At 45.4% G+C, this 14,194-nt stretch overlaps 1 protein-coding gene and 1 non-coding gene across 3 annotated transcripts; one reads left to right on the forward strand and one right to left on the reverse strand.

The window, feature by feature from the left end:
- Positions 1 to 1,027: 1,027 nt before the first annotated feature.
- FAM83A (family with sequence similarity 83 member A) lies at positions 1,028 to 12,552 on the reverse strand. Of its 2 annotated transcripts, XM_074897582.1 has the most exons (4): positions 11,367 to 12,552; positions 8,294 to 8,461; positions 6,664 to 6,788; positions 1,028 to 1,645 (listed from the first exon to the last, which is right to left on the reverse strand). In XM_074897582.1, the coding sequence occupies exons 1-4, from the start codon at positions 11,940 to 11,942 to the stop codon at positions 1,099 to 1,101; spliced, it is 1,416 nt and encodes a 471-aa protein (XP_074753683.1). In that variant the 5' UTR covers positions 11,943 to 12,552; the 3' UTR covers positions 1,028 to 1,098. The 2 variants fall into 2 exon arrangements, with proteins under 2 accessions (XP_074753683.1, XP_074753684.1); XM_074897583.1 differs by lacking the exon at positions 8,294 to 8,461.
- Positions 12,553 to 14,053: 1,501 nt separating this feature from the next.
- Positions 14,054 to 14,126, forward strand: TRNAM-CAU (transfer RNA methionine (anticodon CAU)). Its single transcript has one exon. It is a non-coding gene; the product is annotated as a tRNA-Met (tRNA).
- The last annotated feature ends 68 nt before the right edge of the window (positions 14,127 to 14,194 follow it).

A 14,194-nucleotide genomic window follows, 5' to 3' on the forward strand; every position in this document is an offset into this window, starting at 1 on the left:
TGTATTTTCTTACTATTTTTTGCTTTCCACCTACAGAAGCTTTCTTCATTTTCATGGATTATTTGGCAGAAAGTTTTTCTGGTTTGGTTCAAGCCGATGAACCTCTGTAACTCCCTCTGTAACTCAGTTGGCACTACAGACACCCAGTTTCTCTTTAAAAATTAGAAACCTTGAAGAACTCTGAACATTAATTTAGAGGTAATTTTTTATTTCAATCAAATGGCTGCTGAGAGGATTTCTAAGACCCACATGCTATTAATGAATTGGAACTCAGTCCTGGTGTGTTAATAGTAGGACTCCACTTCTTCACTCAGCTTCATTTTCCAGTCTGGATCTACAGAGCTGCTCTGCAATAAGGAAAATTGTTCTGAGCCAGTGGGATTGGAGGTTCGTAACAAAGTGTGCTGAAAGGCACCCGAGTTGCTAATGAGTGGGAGCGAGCATACGGTGGCTGCAAGATGTCCTCTGTCACCGGAATTGTCCGTCTAGGTCCGTGTCACAGTTAGTAGGCCCCTTCCTAGAAACCCTGGGAACAGACGTCCTTGATCTGCATTTAAGCAGAAAGCTCAGAGGCAGTGCAGTGGTAGAAACTGTGCTTCCCTGTCAGACCTAAAGGAGTCCTAAACCAAGATTAAGATGCGACGACAGCACAAAGGTAGGCTGCTTCTGCCAGCATCGCCTCAGTTTGGCACTTAAATAGCAGCCTTCTGTCTCCTTACGCAAGTGCATAAGATGTAGCGTAATAAACTGTGTTTTCCCCACTTTCAGGTGCCTGCCCTATGGAAAACAGTAATCACCTAAATCTACTGCCACACAGATACGCTGCCAAGGGCAGGTGACAGGCAGCAGCAGTGCTGCACGGTGAGCAGCATTATTTAGATGTGTTCTTCCTGGGATTGTGAAGCACCCGAGGTTTACATGGTAGCAGGTTTGGCTTTTTAATTAGGGAAATGAAGCATCCATAAGTAGCAAAACAAAACAAGAGGCTTGAAATCATCCTCATTTTGTATTATACAGAATTTCTATATTCATCAGTACACAAGTGATTGCTAAACTGGTCCTCACTACATTTACTTGCAATTCAAAACAAGGTGGTTATTATGCAAACAGGTTAGCTTTGTGGAGGCATCTCCAGGGTGAGCTTAACCCTGTCCTGTTTGGCTCCTCTTGCCTAAGTCTTATAGGTCTGTAAATGTTCATGTTGTTATACAGAACTGCGGAGTTATCGGCCCCGTAGTGCGGCTGATAGTAGTTAGCCTGGATGGCTGCCTGTGGTGGTGGGGGTGTGAATGAGACATAGCTGTGGAAGGAATTAACTCTCTGGAGAGGTGGCTGCGGGGTGAAGTTGCTGCTGAATATGAGAGTTCTTGGGGTTTGCTTGGCCTGGTGGGTGCTGCCAGCTGAGAGGCTGCTGAAGGGATCGGAAAGAGTGTTGGCGCTTCCCTCGTTGCTGTAGGGGAGGCTGCGCTGGGGGGCCCAGCTCTTGCTGAAGAGGAAGGGCATGGTGCGTGGTGGAGACTTTGGTCCCCTCACTGGCTTGGACAGCGCGTAAAGGTGTCGGAACTCTTCATCAAACAGCTCCACAACTTGACCCGTGAACTTGGAGAGGAGGTTGCGGTGAACCTGGCCGCATAACCATGTGAAACTGGGAGGAGAGACAAGGTAAGGGTTAGCGTTAACATCAGCCCTTAGGAACTGGAGATCCCCGCAGGGGTGGTGCGAAAGGCAAATGTGTTTTACTGCTGAAGCTTCTTGTCTAAACACAGGATGAAGATGGTGTCGCAGTTGAATTTCAGGTCAGTTCACATCAGTGCTCTTTGACTTGGATCAAACTTTGTTATTGCAGCTGCCTCTAAAACCTTCAAGAAACCTTGTAAAGTTATACAACCTCCTACAGGGTGTGGTGATCCACATCCACTGCAGCACTGCCTGTCAGGTACAAGACCCAAGGTTTGGGTGTCTGTTCCACGGAAAGGAGTTTAGACCCCTCTTTTGAGTACCTCTCTTCCATGCACAGTGCTTAAATCCAGGTCTTACCATCTCTTGTCTGCATACACACAAATTGTACCTTCCCTGCAGAATTCCGTGCCAGCTGCTAATTCTCAAAACTAACCTTAAAAGCACTAGTGAAAAATAACCACCCTTTGTTTTCATTTTGCCATACTTTTTCTGCATTGGTCAAGAGAAACACATAAAAACCCAACGTCCCTGTCATATCCCATTCCCACAAAACAAACTGCCACACCTGACAAATGCTTATTTTCTTCACTACAGAGAAAATGAAATTACAACTATTTCCTGCAGCCTTTCAAAAAAACCCCACCTACTTTCCTATAAAGTAAGGGAGAAATACCACAGTAGTTTTCATTCTGGTAGTCCAGAGACACACCTTAGGACACTCTATAGCTTTTAAATTATTTTTCTTTTATGCGCTTCCCTAATCCACCTGACAAACATAGATCTGTGCTTTTTTACAAAGCCACAAGCCAGCCTGATTGTGCTGTGCAGGCTGCCTTGTCTGAGCAGCAGCAGCACCAATAAAATGAGCATAGTTGAGAGAATGAAATGTAATTACTCCCTGAGCTGACTGGGGCTCAAGGTGTGCAGCAGAGGATACAGGGCAGCATTGGATTTGAACCTGATGTTATTTTGTGTTGGCCAAAGTCTGCCCTGGTTATTCCTGCGTGACTTTATTAGCTACGCTGGATTTGCACAAGGATTGCTGAGAGCCAGATTTGGCTGTAGGTGTGTGCACTTTAAATCTTGTTCTTGTCATGTTTTGACAAAGCTCCTGTGAAACTCAGTGGGACTGACAGCCTGAGCTGATGCTAAGGGAATAAAGACAGACAATTTACATCTACCTGTCCAGAGCATTCTTAAAGAGGGTTGGGTTTGGGGCATACAGTGGTTTTGTACTTGTGCTTCAGGAGCAAGGGGAGGCGTGAAGAAATCACTAGTTCAATCCCACCAGACAACCCTACGACATATACTGTACATTTTATGATTGGATGTGAAAATACCCAGTAAGTTACTAGAACAGAGGTACTGCTCATCCACTTTGTTCAAATCACTCTAAATATGGACAAAACCTTGGGAGCTGAGGTAAACAGCACAGCAAGCAAACTCCCTGCTGTGGGGTAACATCTGCTCTGCTAGCTCAACATTGCCTGTATTCAGTAAGAAGCACTCTAAACCTTTGCATGTCCTTCATCTAACTGTTAAGGAGATTATAAAGGAGGAATAAATATAAAAACACACACAATTAGTCTGGGAAATCTATGCTGAATGTTACATACTAATGAAAGGGCTGAGGTGTGGAGTGGCAGGTTTATACTTTATGTGCTAGAGATACATCTAGTTTATAAAAGAAAGCTTAGAAAAATCAACTACACTTATAAATGGCTTTTTAAAACCCAACAAAATCAGAGCAAAAAACTTTTGTGCCCATTTTGATAATTTAACATGTAACTTCCTGGAGTACCTGATGGACAGATACTCATTTGTGGCTCAGCAGTCTTATCTGTAACCCTTATTAACATGGAAAGTTGGATCCGATTACTAGCCCAAAGATTCTCCATGGGCTGATAGCAAATGGGTCAGCTGTAAATTAACAAAGTGAGACCTGTGAGATTTTAGACAAACGTTTGTGGACTTCATGTAGTGAGTCACAGCAATTTACATTCTGTGCACTTTGCTGAAGAACAAAGCAAAACTTGACATAAAGACTTAACAGGTTTTCATTGGCTTCATTCTAAGAGGCAATGAATTGTTCAGGATTAAGGCCCTGTTTTGCTCCTTAGTTTACCATTCCGAGTGCTCTTTTGGGAAAGGCTCAGCGAAGTCTGCTATCGTCACTATCTGCCCAGAAGGATCATTCTTCTACCAGGCCTCTTTGAGTGAAGCACATCAGAAGGAAGATAAAGCACAAAGAAGTACTGCCTAGCTTGGGGCCAAAAGCTGTATCACAAATTCAGTCATTAAGAAGATAGTTTGCAGCTGTCCTTCCAGGGCTTTGTCCCAAAATCTATGTCCCGTTCTGGATCCTCTCACTTATGATTGTCTGACTCAAAACCCACCTCTCCTGTCCAGTCCTCATTTGCACTGGACTTGTGTTTTTCTGAGTCTACCCTCTGCATTGCTGCAGCTGCAGTTCATTAGGGATGCTCTCATCCCTGGTGTTCACAGTGCTACAGTAACACGCAGCATTACACACATTTAATCTGAAATCCAAGGACTGGGTTTTTCAGCTGAGCTCAGGTTTGAACTAGCCTACACACTAGTGCTGCCTGCTGGTGGGATAACATCTGTATGAGAAGTCTGCCCCTCCCGAACCCATACTCTTGGCAAAGCACCCCAGTGCCAGATACTGGCTCTGAAGAGGCTGGTGGCTTTCAGTGTGGCAGCCGGGGAGGTACTCAGCTGCCCCTGAGGATCAAGGTCTATGCTTGCTGCTGTTTTCATTTTGCCTTCTTTAGGAGCAGAGTTCATGCACTATCTAACTTCAAATTAATTTAAAAAAAAAAAAAAAAAGGAATAACACAGTTATCATAGGATGGGCAGAGTTAACACAGAGACACCAAAAAGAAATACTGCATCCTAACCCTACACCATAGACATTGGCAATAAAAATTGAGAGGAAAACTGTAACTTAAAACACTTACTCATGCCTGCACTTGTGCAGACATATGGCTGGAACAGCCTTCAGGGTCTGGTCTGCCCTGTGCGGCAGGACCATGCTTACCCACACTGACCCAAACAATGGTTTTTTAACGTGGTTTTAAAAACCACTTCAGAGCAGAAGATGCCACAGATTCGGTGTTGGTTCCTTTGCCTCTAACTAGTTGCCAGCTTCAGTCCTCTTTATTGTTCATTAGGCAAATGTGTGCCCAAACACTCTGGGTAGAAACAGTGAGCCAGGGTCCCTTTTAGAGCAGTATGTCCTGAAGGGCTATTTGATTTCCTCAGCCTGTTCCCCCCACTGCTATTACAAAGTCACGCAGAGCACAACACTTAGACGGAATTTGCTGTTGTATTAAAGATCTTTTGTATTAGTTTTAAGATCTATTCCAACCTGATTTCCAACAAACGCATTGCAGAAGAGTTTGTTTTACACATCATTCTTGTTTATACCTGCAGAGGTTGGTGGTTAAGGTTTAAAGATAACAAAAAACTTTCAGATTAATAAAGTGAGAGCTAGCAAGCCTACATAAATGCCATGCACCAATAGCAAGCTATAACCCATGTGAATCTGCAAACTGGTGCTGAGCATGCTGAAGGTAAACAGTGTATAGATTTGTTCCTCACCACCCTCCCTGCTTGCTTGCTGGGTAGGGGATTATGTAGCTTGACAAGGCTCTCGAGGTTACAAGACATTGCAACAGCAGTAGAGAATGACAGAAATGACTCTGCACAGGACTTTGAGTGGTTTTATTCTTTTTAGTACTGAAAAGAGAAACCAAAAGGAAGCTTTTTGGCTAGAGAAAATAGATCTTGTTCTGTCCCTCTTCTCCCACACATCCTTCACTTCTACTCTAAATATAAATCTGCTGTTGCATTTCTACACATCTTTGGTGAGCGACTAAAAAAACCCTGAAAGATCAAGAAAATCACAGAGTGGCCAATAAAAAAAACCAAACAACAAACACAAACACTGAATGATCACTCATTTTTGTCCGATGGTTCATTTGGAAACTGAACAAAAGCTAGATGCCTGCCTCTGTGGACAGCTGATCCCCTGTAGCCTACGCTAACCCTACGTATTCACTTTTACCTTTGTTACTATAGTTATGTAATCTTCCTGGTGACACAGGTTTATCAGACTAGAGGCATTTAAACTTCCAAATCATAAACTGGGATTAAGAAAAACAATTTAATCATTTTAATTAAATAATCACCTCTTGTATTTTTGCATCTGGATTTCTAGGATACACTTGGTCATTTGTGAAGCTTATCTATGTAGCCATGAGGCTTAGGAACTTCATTGATTTGATGCAAACTCAGTCTCCTGAAATTCCATGACTGGAAGATCTTGGATCTTAATTAAAAACCCAATTGTTGAAATGCTACATCCTCTACCTGAAATAATTATTCCAGCACAAAAGTAGAGAGTGAGAACAAACTCAGCTCACAAGAAAAAAAAAAGGGAAGGTGTAAGAGTCACGTAGATACATACTTCCTACCTAATGAAACACAAGAAAAAAACAGTAAGTCTCTAAAGTGTTTCTGTTTTACCTTTAATCACCAAACTTGTCATACGGAGAAGAAATCCTCAGATAAGCTGAGTGACATATGCTACATTAAAGGATCCCAAGGGAGATGGAAATGTATCATGTCTCATGATCACAGCATCTGAGGACCCAAACAATGAGGAAAGCATAATATTAAGCTATACACATTTCTAGTTCTCCAGGGCTACACCAGCAAGGTTGTTTACATTAGTTTCTGAACATTTAAATTAAATACTACACTCCACAAAGAACTAACATCATCTTTAAAACAAGTTAAATGGATTATTGAAAAATGACACATATTTGAAAACATGAGGGATTTTTGTTCAAAAAAACCTTTCTCACCCGTACAAAAACTTCCATGGTACTTTTTTATGAAATAATATTAAAAACCTCAAAAGAGCACCTAGACATGAACTGCAATGTTTTATCTCACCTGTAAGATCCAGAGAGCACATATCTCCAGTCACAGATAAGAAATTTTTCTTGTATTTGTCCTGAAAATTTTCTGCCTGATTTGGCACAGTAAACCTCTCCAGTAACACTACGGACTGAAATATTCTGTAAAAAAAAAAAAAAAAGGAGTAAATTATGTTTTTCTAAGATTAAAAATCAGAAGGGCCCTTTCCTCCCACTGCCTTTAGCTCTTCGCTTCCCCAGTGTCTGTTACAATTTCTTCATGGTCTCTCCAGTGTTATATTTGAAGGTCTGGGGCTAGAGGAAACCTAGCCAAGCTCTCTCACCTGCCACAGGGTTATTTGTTTCAGTGGGGATATAAACCTGCATGGAAATTCACGCAGATGGAGCCGTGCTGTGGAACAGTAACTGGTGCTACCCCAACCAAAAGGTTGTATGTGTCCATAGCTGAGAGCAGTCTGTTACTTCCACTGACAGCCCAGCAACAATTTGCTTTAGTTTTCTTGGTTTACATTGGCTGTGGCACAATACAGCAGGGCAAAACCTCTGCTTTTCCAATCCACCTGGGCCTGCCAGGAATACACGCTGCTCCTCCAGCGCTGCCCACAGGACTGCTGCCCTGCAGGATCGGATGCGAGTACACGTGTGAGCCGAGAAGCTCAGTTTGGCCCATACGATGCTCTCCACTGTCCTCGTACCCGAGCAAGTGCATTTCAGGCAGGTCAGGCACCCAGACCTGACCCTGCTCTCTGGACACACACTTTGCAGAATCAAGGCCTTGGTAAATGAGTGGCACCAAGGATTTGGCTCACACATTGTTGAAGCCTGTGTGTTGTAGCAGCATACTTAAACAAACAGCACAGGCTTGTTCTTCCTAAGCAGTGGGGCTTTACAGACATGCAAACACTGTTATAAGCATGTTTTATTAATTTCAGTTTCTTTGTACATTTGGGGTGGAATTCAGCTGTTGAAACACAGGTGTCTGGTGCACGTAAGATGCCCTCAGGTCTCCTGCCTGCCCTCCAGCTGCCGTTCCAGAAGGACTGTTGCCTCCACAGTATCAGCCATCCCCACAAAGATGCTCCAGGTGCCCTACAGCATCTCAGACAACTGAAATGGTCCCCTGGAGGTTATTTTTAAGATCAGTTTGCTCCAGCAGAGATGAAGGTGGACTAAGCTAACAGCCAACTACATTTGAGCCATTATCTTTAAAACAGAGCTTTAACATCAGAAACCACCTAGTGCAACCAAAGTATTGCTATGCAGAAGAGTTTTGTGTGCCTGCTACCCGTGGCTGCCAGACCACAGCTGCTGAGTTACTAAACAGACCACAGAGTTACTAAACGGAAGCAGTTGCAATGCTTCTGTTAGATAACTCTACTAAGGGATTTAAGCTCTTTTTTAAGACTTCAGGATCCAGATTCATCTCATCTAAGGCCCTAATGGAAATGCCTTAATTTCCTATAACATCCATGGGAAAATGTACACATCTCCAGAGAGGAATTATGTGCACTAGTGTTCCTCTGGAAATCTCTTGCTCCCTTTTAATTACAAGGTGGACTGGCCCTAGCATAACCATGCCTCTAGCTCAGAGTGCCTAAAGTTAAGCAGACAAATCTGAGCCTAAGAGCTTCACAGAGCCACAGTACCTTGAAGAGATCCTCAGCAATTTGCAACTTGTCACACATCTCTGAGAAGAGATTTATATTGCCATGATCAAGCAACAGGTAGACAAACACCATGCGCTTGTTAGCTGCCTCCAGGAGGTCACAGAGAATCTCAGTGTCTGTGAACACATCCATCACGATAGCTAGCACCTAGGGGAAAAAAGCATAGGCATTAGCAGAGTCAGTTGACATGATTTAACGTTGCCTGTAAGGCCACTGAAATGCAGTTTATCTGTTTTTAAAAAATATTCCAACAAACACAAATCTTCAGAGATACACGTGGATATTTCCTCTGGTTTTCTCCCTAAGTTCCTGAATCAGTGAATCAATAGGACATGTTGCTTCATTGTTTTATTGCTCATAAAAAGCCAATATAACATGCAACATACACACTTCAGTTAAGCTCTTTTAATAAACACAAGATGACCCATGAATTTGTAGGTGAGATTTCAGCACTAGGAAGTACATTGAAGTGCTAATCGGAGAATAATAAGGATGCAGCTAAAATAAGAGACTGCAGCCCTTGCCCAATGGCTGACTAACTTTCCTAAGTCACATGCATTTAGCAAGAATCACTGGATGAGGCTTTGTCTGTTATGACTTACATCTGGAACGGTCCTGGCTTTAAATTCTCACTCTGGCGGTAGTGGTGGGGTGGCAGACTGAAACAGCTCCATCTGTTTTGGGTTTTTTTAATACTGATTTATAAACTTAACTGTTTCAATTTAACCATACATCCATTCTTTTCCATTCACAACTGGCAGGACAGTGTGTAAAAGTCTCAGGACTGGGCACAGAAGCACAGACAGCTACTTAAAATGCACAGCCTCCAGCCAGTGTGGATCAATGTAACTGTAAATGTGATATAAAACCACTTCTGTACTCTAGCCCCTACACTCAGTGTTGGGCACTGGCTCCTGAAGCTGCAGGTCTTCACTGACATCTGCTATTGTTCACGGAAAAGGTCATTTCCCCAGGGCAATTCTGCCCAGCTAATACCTGACTTGTCTTCAGAAGGTGCCTGTCTCTCCATTGACTAGAGAAAGAACCCCTGATACTTGCATTCTGGATATCATCTTCAACCAAAACAAACTTCAGATCTGTCTTACTAATTGCTTCCAACTTGCACTGAATCTTACTCCAAAGCCTGTTCCCACACTTGCCAGTGAGTTTATTCCCTTCGCCCCCACGAGAAAATCCCACAAGACTAAGCACATCCTGCGTGGCCAGCATCCTGTTCAGGCAAGCCAAATCATTTGCAGAGCAGCAAGGCTCCCACACCTTCCTTCTGCTGCTAAAGCACGGTGCTTCAGGAAGGGCCTTGCCAGCGCTAGGTAACTGGCACAATTATGTCCAGTATCTCACATCCACACTTACTGTTAACTCACCTTGCCTTTTTTAAATGGCATACTATGCATCCAGCCTCACTGTAGCTCCAGCCCACTCTCTCTAGTACTGCTTTTTCACCAGCTGTTCCCGGTTTCTATTTCTCCACCTGACTTTACTCTCTTACTTGCAGTACTTTTGCTTCTTTTGCCCAAATTTCATTTTATGATTTGTGCCTATTCTGCAGATGTGTTAAGATTATAGTACAACTCACCAATCCTTTGCAGTTTGATGTCATCCACAAACATAGTCTTTATTCTGTTGTTTAAGTTGATAATGGATATATCAAATACTAGGTTATCCAGGATGGGTCCTTATCAAATACCAATTAATAAATATTGCCATTGAAAAGCTGTACTCAAAAAGCAGCTGTCAAACGCATACTGTGTGTAAGTGTTGCCCCGGCACCCTCTTGTAATGTAAATTAGATGGTTACAGAAGGTCATGTGAACCATGGATTTATATTACGTTTTCCACTTTTTCCCTTACAAGTTTTCTCCCCTTGAGACAGAAAATTGGCCTGGGTTGATACTTCATTGATGCTTATTTTACTATTCCAGAGACATTTCTTCTATTGCTGTATCTTTCAGATGCCGCTAACTTAAAATGACTGATCTGTAATTCCCCTGATGTGCTGTAAACAGGGCAGTTGCCAGAGGGGATTCTTCTCCCCTGCCATTACACTCAGGATTGTCAGACCCAGCACTTGTCCTTACGGAATAATAAAGCCAAAGTCCGCAGCGCCAGTGGGCTCGGCAGCCTATGCCGGGCAGCAGGCACTGCAGCCTGGTTTTGCTCCTTCCTGACCGTTCTCCTGTGAAACTGCTGGTGGTGTCTCGGGTTCATACGAGGGGAAAGCTCCTGGATGATGGTAAACACAGCCCTGAAATCTCAAAGAGTTGTTTTTTTTTTTTTTCCAGGAAAACAGGAGAGCTGCCAGAACACGTGAGAGGGCATTTTTGTGCCCCTCCAGCTGCTGATCAGCTTCTGGTTTCCCAGCACGTGGGCAGCCTGGCTTGTGGCTGGCACCTCTCTGCAGCCCCCCCATCTTATCAGGGGCATCATCCGCACCTTTCCCACATGCCAAGTTACGCTGTGGAGTCTCTGTATGGAGCCCACGTGGCATTTTTAGTGACACTGACTATATATTAGGGATGAAAGGTCTTTTTTCTGAATAATTTCCTTCCTCTGGGGATGGCTGCTGGCACAACAGACACACATGCTCCTCTTTGGGCTCCCCTTCACCCACATCTCCCCTGAAACAATCACAAATGGCTCAGAGCTCGCTACAGCTTAATTCTCATTACTGGTGAAATGGTCTAAACAGAGCAAACCATCCTGTTGGTGATGGACTAGAAGGAACAGAGCCCAGCTGCCCTTTCTATGGCACATTTGCTCCGCTGAGTTAATGGGAATTTAAAAGAGGGAATGTTTATTTTTTCAAGTCACCAACATAAAAAGGTGTTGGTGTGAGGGGAAAAAAAAAAAAAAAAGCAAAAAAAAAGCAGCACTGCCTGTGCTCAACAATGGGATCTTTAGAGCCACTTTCTAAAGCAAAGCTACACTGCGAGGCACAAGGCTGGCTCAGATCAAACACCACATTTACCTGATCTTTTTAAGAGCAGAAAGACAACCGAGTGCAGAGGGAACAGCAATTCTCTTCCCATACCTGAGTGGTTTTGTTGATGTACCGGCGTATGATGTCTCTAATGTTGCTGTTCTTCTCTGTTTGGAAATACACAGTGGCAGTGGATTTTTCCTTTAAATAAGGCTTTTCTGCTGTAATCCACGTGTGCAGCAAAGCTGGTTCACTGCTGTCAGAAATGGTGGGGAAGTAGGTCCCTGAAGGGAGCGACCCAGCATCGTTCTGCTTTGGTGCAGCCGCCCCGTCGGCAGCTACGGACTCCTGTGCATAAAAAGACTCCCTGGCATTATCCTTGATGTACTGAGCTTCCACTGAGGAGAGGAAATCCACCTCACCCTCTTTGCTTAAAGTTTCGAGGTAGGAGTCTGTCCCACCATCCAAGAAGGCATCGGTGGCCAACCTTATACTTTCGTTGTGGCTGAAATCTGCTTTTGTCAGCTTCGGGCACTGGTTCTTGATCTCTTCCAGCCTTTTCCTTATCTTGCCCATGTGTCTGGAGTGGCTCATGGCTCTTTGTCGCAGCAGTCGATCTGCCAGGCAGGCACCATGCATATGCGCGGCACAGGGAGTGCAATCGTCCTTCTTGTTTGAAGACTGCATTCTGGCATGAAATCGCCTCGGCTGAATGAATTAACTATGAATAAAAATAAAGAGATCTTATTACCTCAGGCAAATTCACACTCCCTGATTTCGTTGGTACAATTATCTTCAAAAAAAACCTGAAGCTTGCTTCTCAGGTGGTGGTGTACTTCGGCAACAATCTGTTTCCAGATGGGACGCAAGTGCGAAGCTGATTAGATTGCTTATCTGAGAGGCACCCACCTCACCCCCAGGGCATGTGAAGCATTTGAGTCCAATTACCAGGGCCGTCCGATTCGGTTGTATTTCCCTTCCTGCCGCATCCTGTGAAATGTCAGGAAAGCACTCAAGCAAAAGCAGGTAGGCTCCCAAGCATCGTTGCACAATCTTCAAAACAGCTCGAGGCTTCTCTGTCTTCCCATAGTATTCGTTGGGGAGCAAAAACAACTCTGACGTTGAACTGGGACAGAGACATCAGCCATATCCATAGCTTCAGAACAGCAGAAAGGGTCGCGGACTCTTGTCTGTACCTACAATGCTACCAGGCAGGCTTAAAAATAGACTTGAACTTCGTCACCGTGCCCCGTTCGTAGTATGTTGCTATTACCATGGACGATTCACTCATTTATTTCCTTAAAGCTTTGTGACTACGCCATCCTATTAAAAGAAAAATACCCCTTTCCCAAACATCCTGAATATTATGTGGAGGGAGGGTTGTGAGCTGGCCTCAAAGCATCAGAAATACAAACACTCATCACTTGATTGTGCACATTTAGGGCTGTTTGGTTGGTTTCTTTTTTTTTTTTTTTTTTTTTCCAGGCAGCAGCTTCTGGAGTCACGTTGTCCCGTGGCAGCTCGGCTGCTGTGTCATTAGCAGGACGGAGGTGCAGGTTCGCAGCGGGGTGAGAGGTGCTGTGCCTCCGGGGAGCCAGGCCGACTGGTATGACTGCGCGGGGGCGAGGAGAGGCAGGGTGGGAAGGCACCCTGCCTGAGGTACGCCATAAATACCTGTGTGCATGCTTTTATGGAGAGGCACGTGTGACACAGTTTTCTCACGCAGGTTGGGTTTGCCCTCAGCTTGTGTAGCTCTGTGTCTGCACACCGGTTTCCCACAGCTCTTGAGGGGAGCAGGGGATCGAGGGGACATGCCACTCTGGGCTCTTGCATGCGGGTATGGGCTGCTGAGGGCATGTCTGAGTGGGGGAAATGTCCTGCTGCTCTGACCAGCACGCTCGGGAGCACGGATGTCTTCAGGGCCACTGAGTGTGACGCAGGCCCAGTTTTTCCACAGTAGCTTACCAGATTCTGTGTCTGTGTCAGATGCCTTATGGGAGAAAAAACAATTATACATGATGATGACACAAACATATATCTATATAAAAAGAGGAAAGGGTATGAAGTGGTTCAGATTTTAATCCCGGAGCCATGGAGGGGCAGGAAACACCCACCTAGGGTCTGAGTAGAGATGGTGGTGGGGCCCATCCCTGAGCTCCTGGTGTGATTTTAAAAATTATCCTGTCCCTCCCCCCCCACCCCCATCATCCACCCGCAGCTGTCTGACGCGGACAAAAGTCACTAATTATCTACTGACCTGTTCTGCGCAATTATGCTGAAAATGATGCCACCTAATTAACCTGACATGCATGATCGCGCCCTGTCAACACCTATCAAGGCCTCCTCGTGCCGGCCCTGGCCCCCCCCTCCCCGGCCAGGGCCAGCGCTGTCCCCTGCGGTCCCCACACGGTCACAAGCAGGGCCCCACACAGCCCACCCAAGGTTGTCACCATGGGGCCTCACCCTGTCACCCCCAGGGCCCCCCTGCTGTCACTCTGGGGTCCCACACCTGGAGCTTCACAAGGGCCCCACTCACCCATGGCGGGGTCCTGCATGTTCACTCCGAGGTAACAACCGGTCACTGCAGGGCCCTCAGGCACGGAGCCGGCTCTAGCAGTGGAAGGAAGGACCCGGCTGCCGCCTCAGCCCGCGGTGCGGGGGGCCGAGGGGTGCGGGGCACGGCTAGGCCGTGCCCCGCACCCCTCGGCCCCCCGCACCGCGGGCTGAGGCGGCGGCCGGGCCAGGAGTGGTTTTGGCGGGAAACCACCAGAGCCAGCGCGGGAAAGGTGCTGCCAGCCGCCTCGTTAGCGCAGTAGGTAGCGCGTCAGTCTCATAATCTGAAGGTCGTGAGTTCGAGCCTCACACGGGGCAAAGGCGGGATGAGCTTTTTTTTTTTTTCTTCCTTTCTCTCCTTCCTGTGGCGCAAGGATCCTCCTTTA

The sequence above is a fragment of the Athene noctua genome, chromosome 2 (assembly GCF_965140245.1).
Source record: "Athene noctua chromosome 2, bAthNoc1.hap1.1, whole genome shotgun sequence".
In the NCBI taxonomy this organism is placed as follows: Eukaryota; Metazoa; Chordata; class Aves; order Strigiformes; family Strigidae; genus Athene; species Athene noctua.

Coding starts and splice junctions, on each gene's coding strand:
- FAM83A (XM_074897582.1), bottom strand. CDS start 11,942: ATGCAGTCTTCAAACAAGAAGGACGATTGCACTCCCTGTGCCGCGCAT. Junction 8,462..11,366: donor ACATCAACAAAACCACTCAG/GTATGGGAAGAG, acceptor TTTTTCCCCTAG/GTGCTAGCTATCGTGATGGA. Junction 1,646..6,663: donor GTGCTCTCTGGATCTTACAG/GTGAGATAAAAC, acceptor CTCTCCTCCCAG/TTTCACATGGTTATGCGGCC.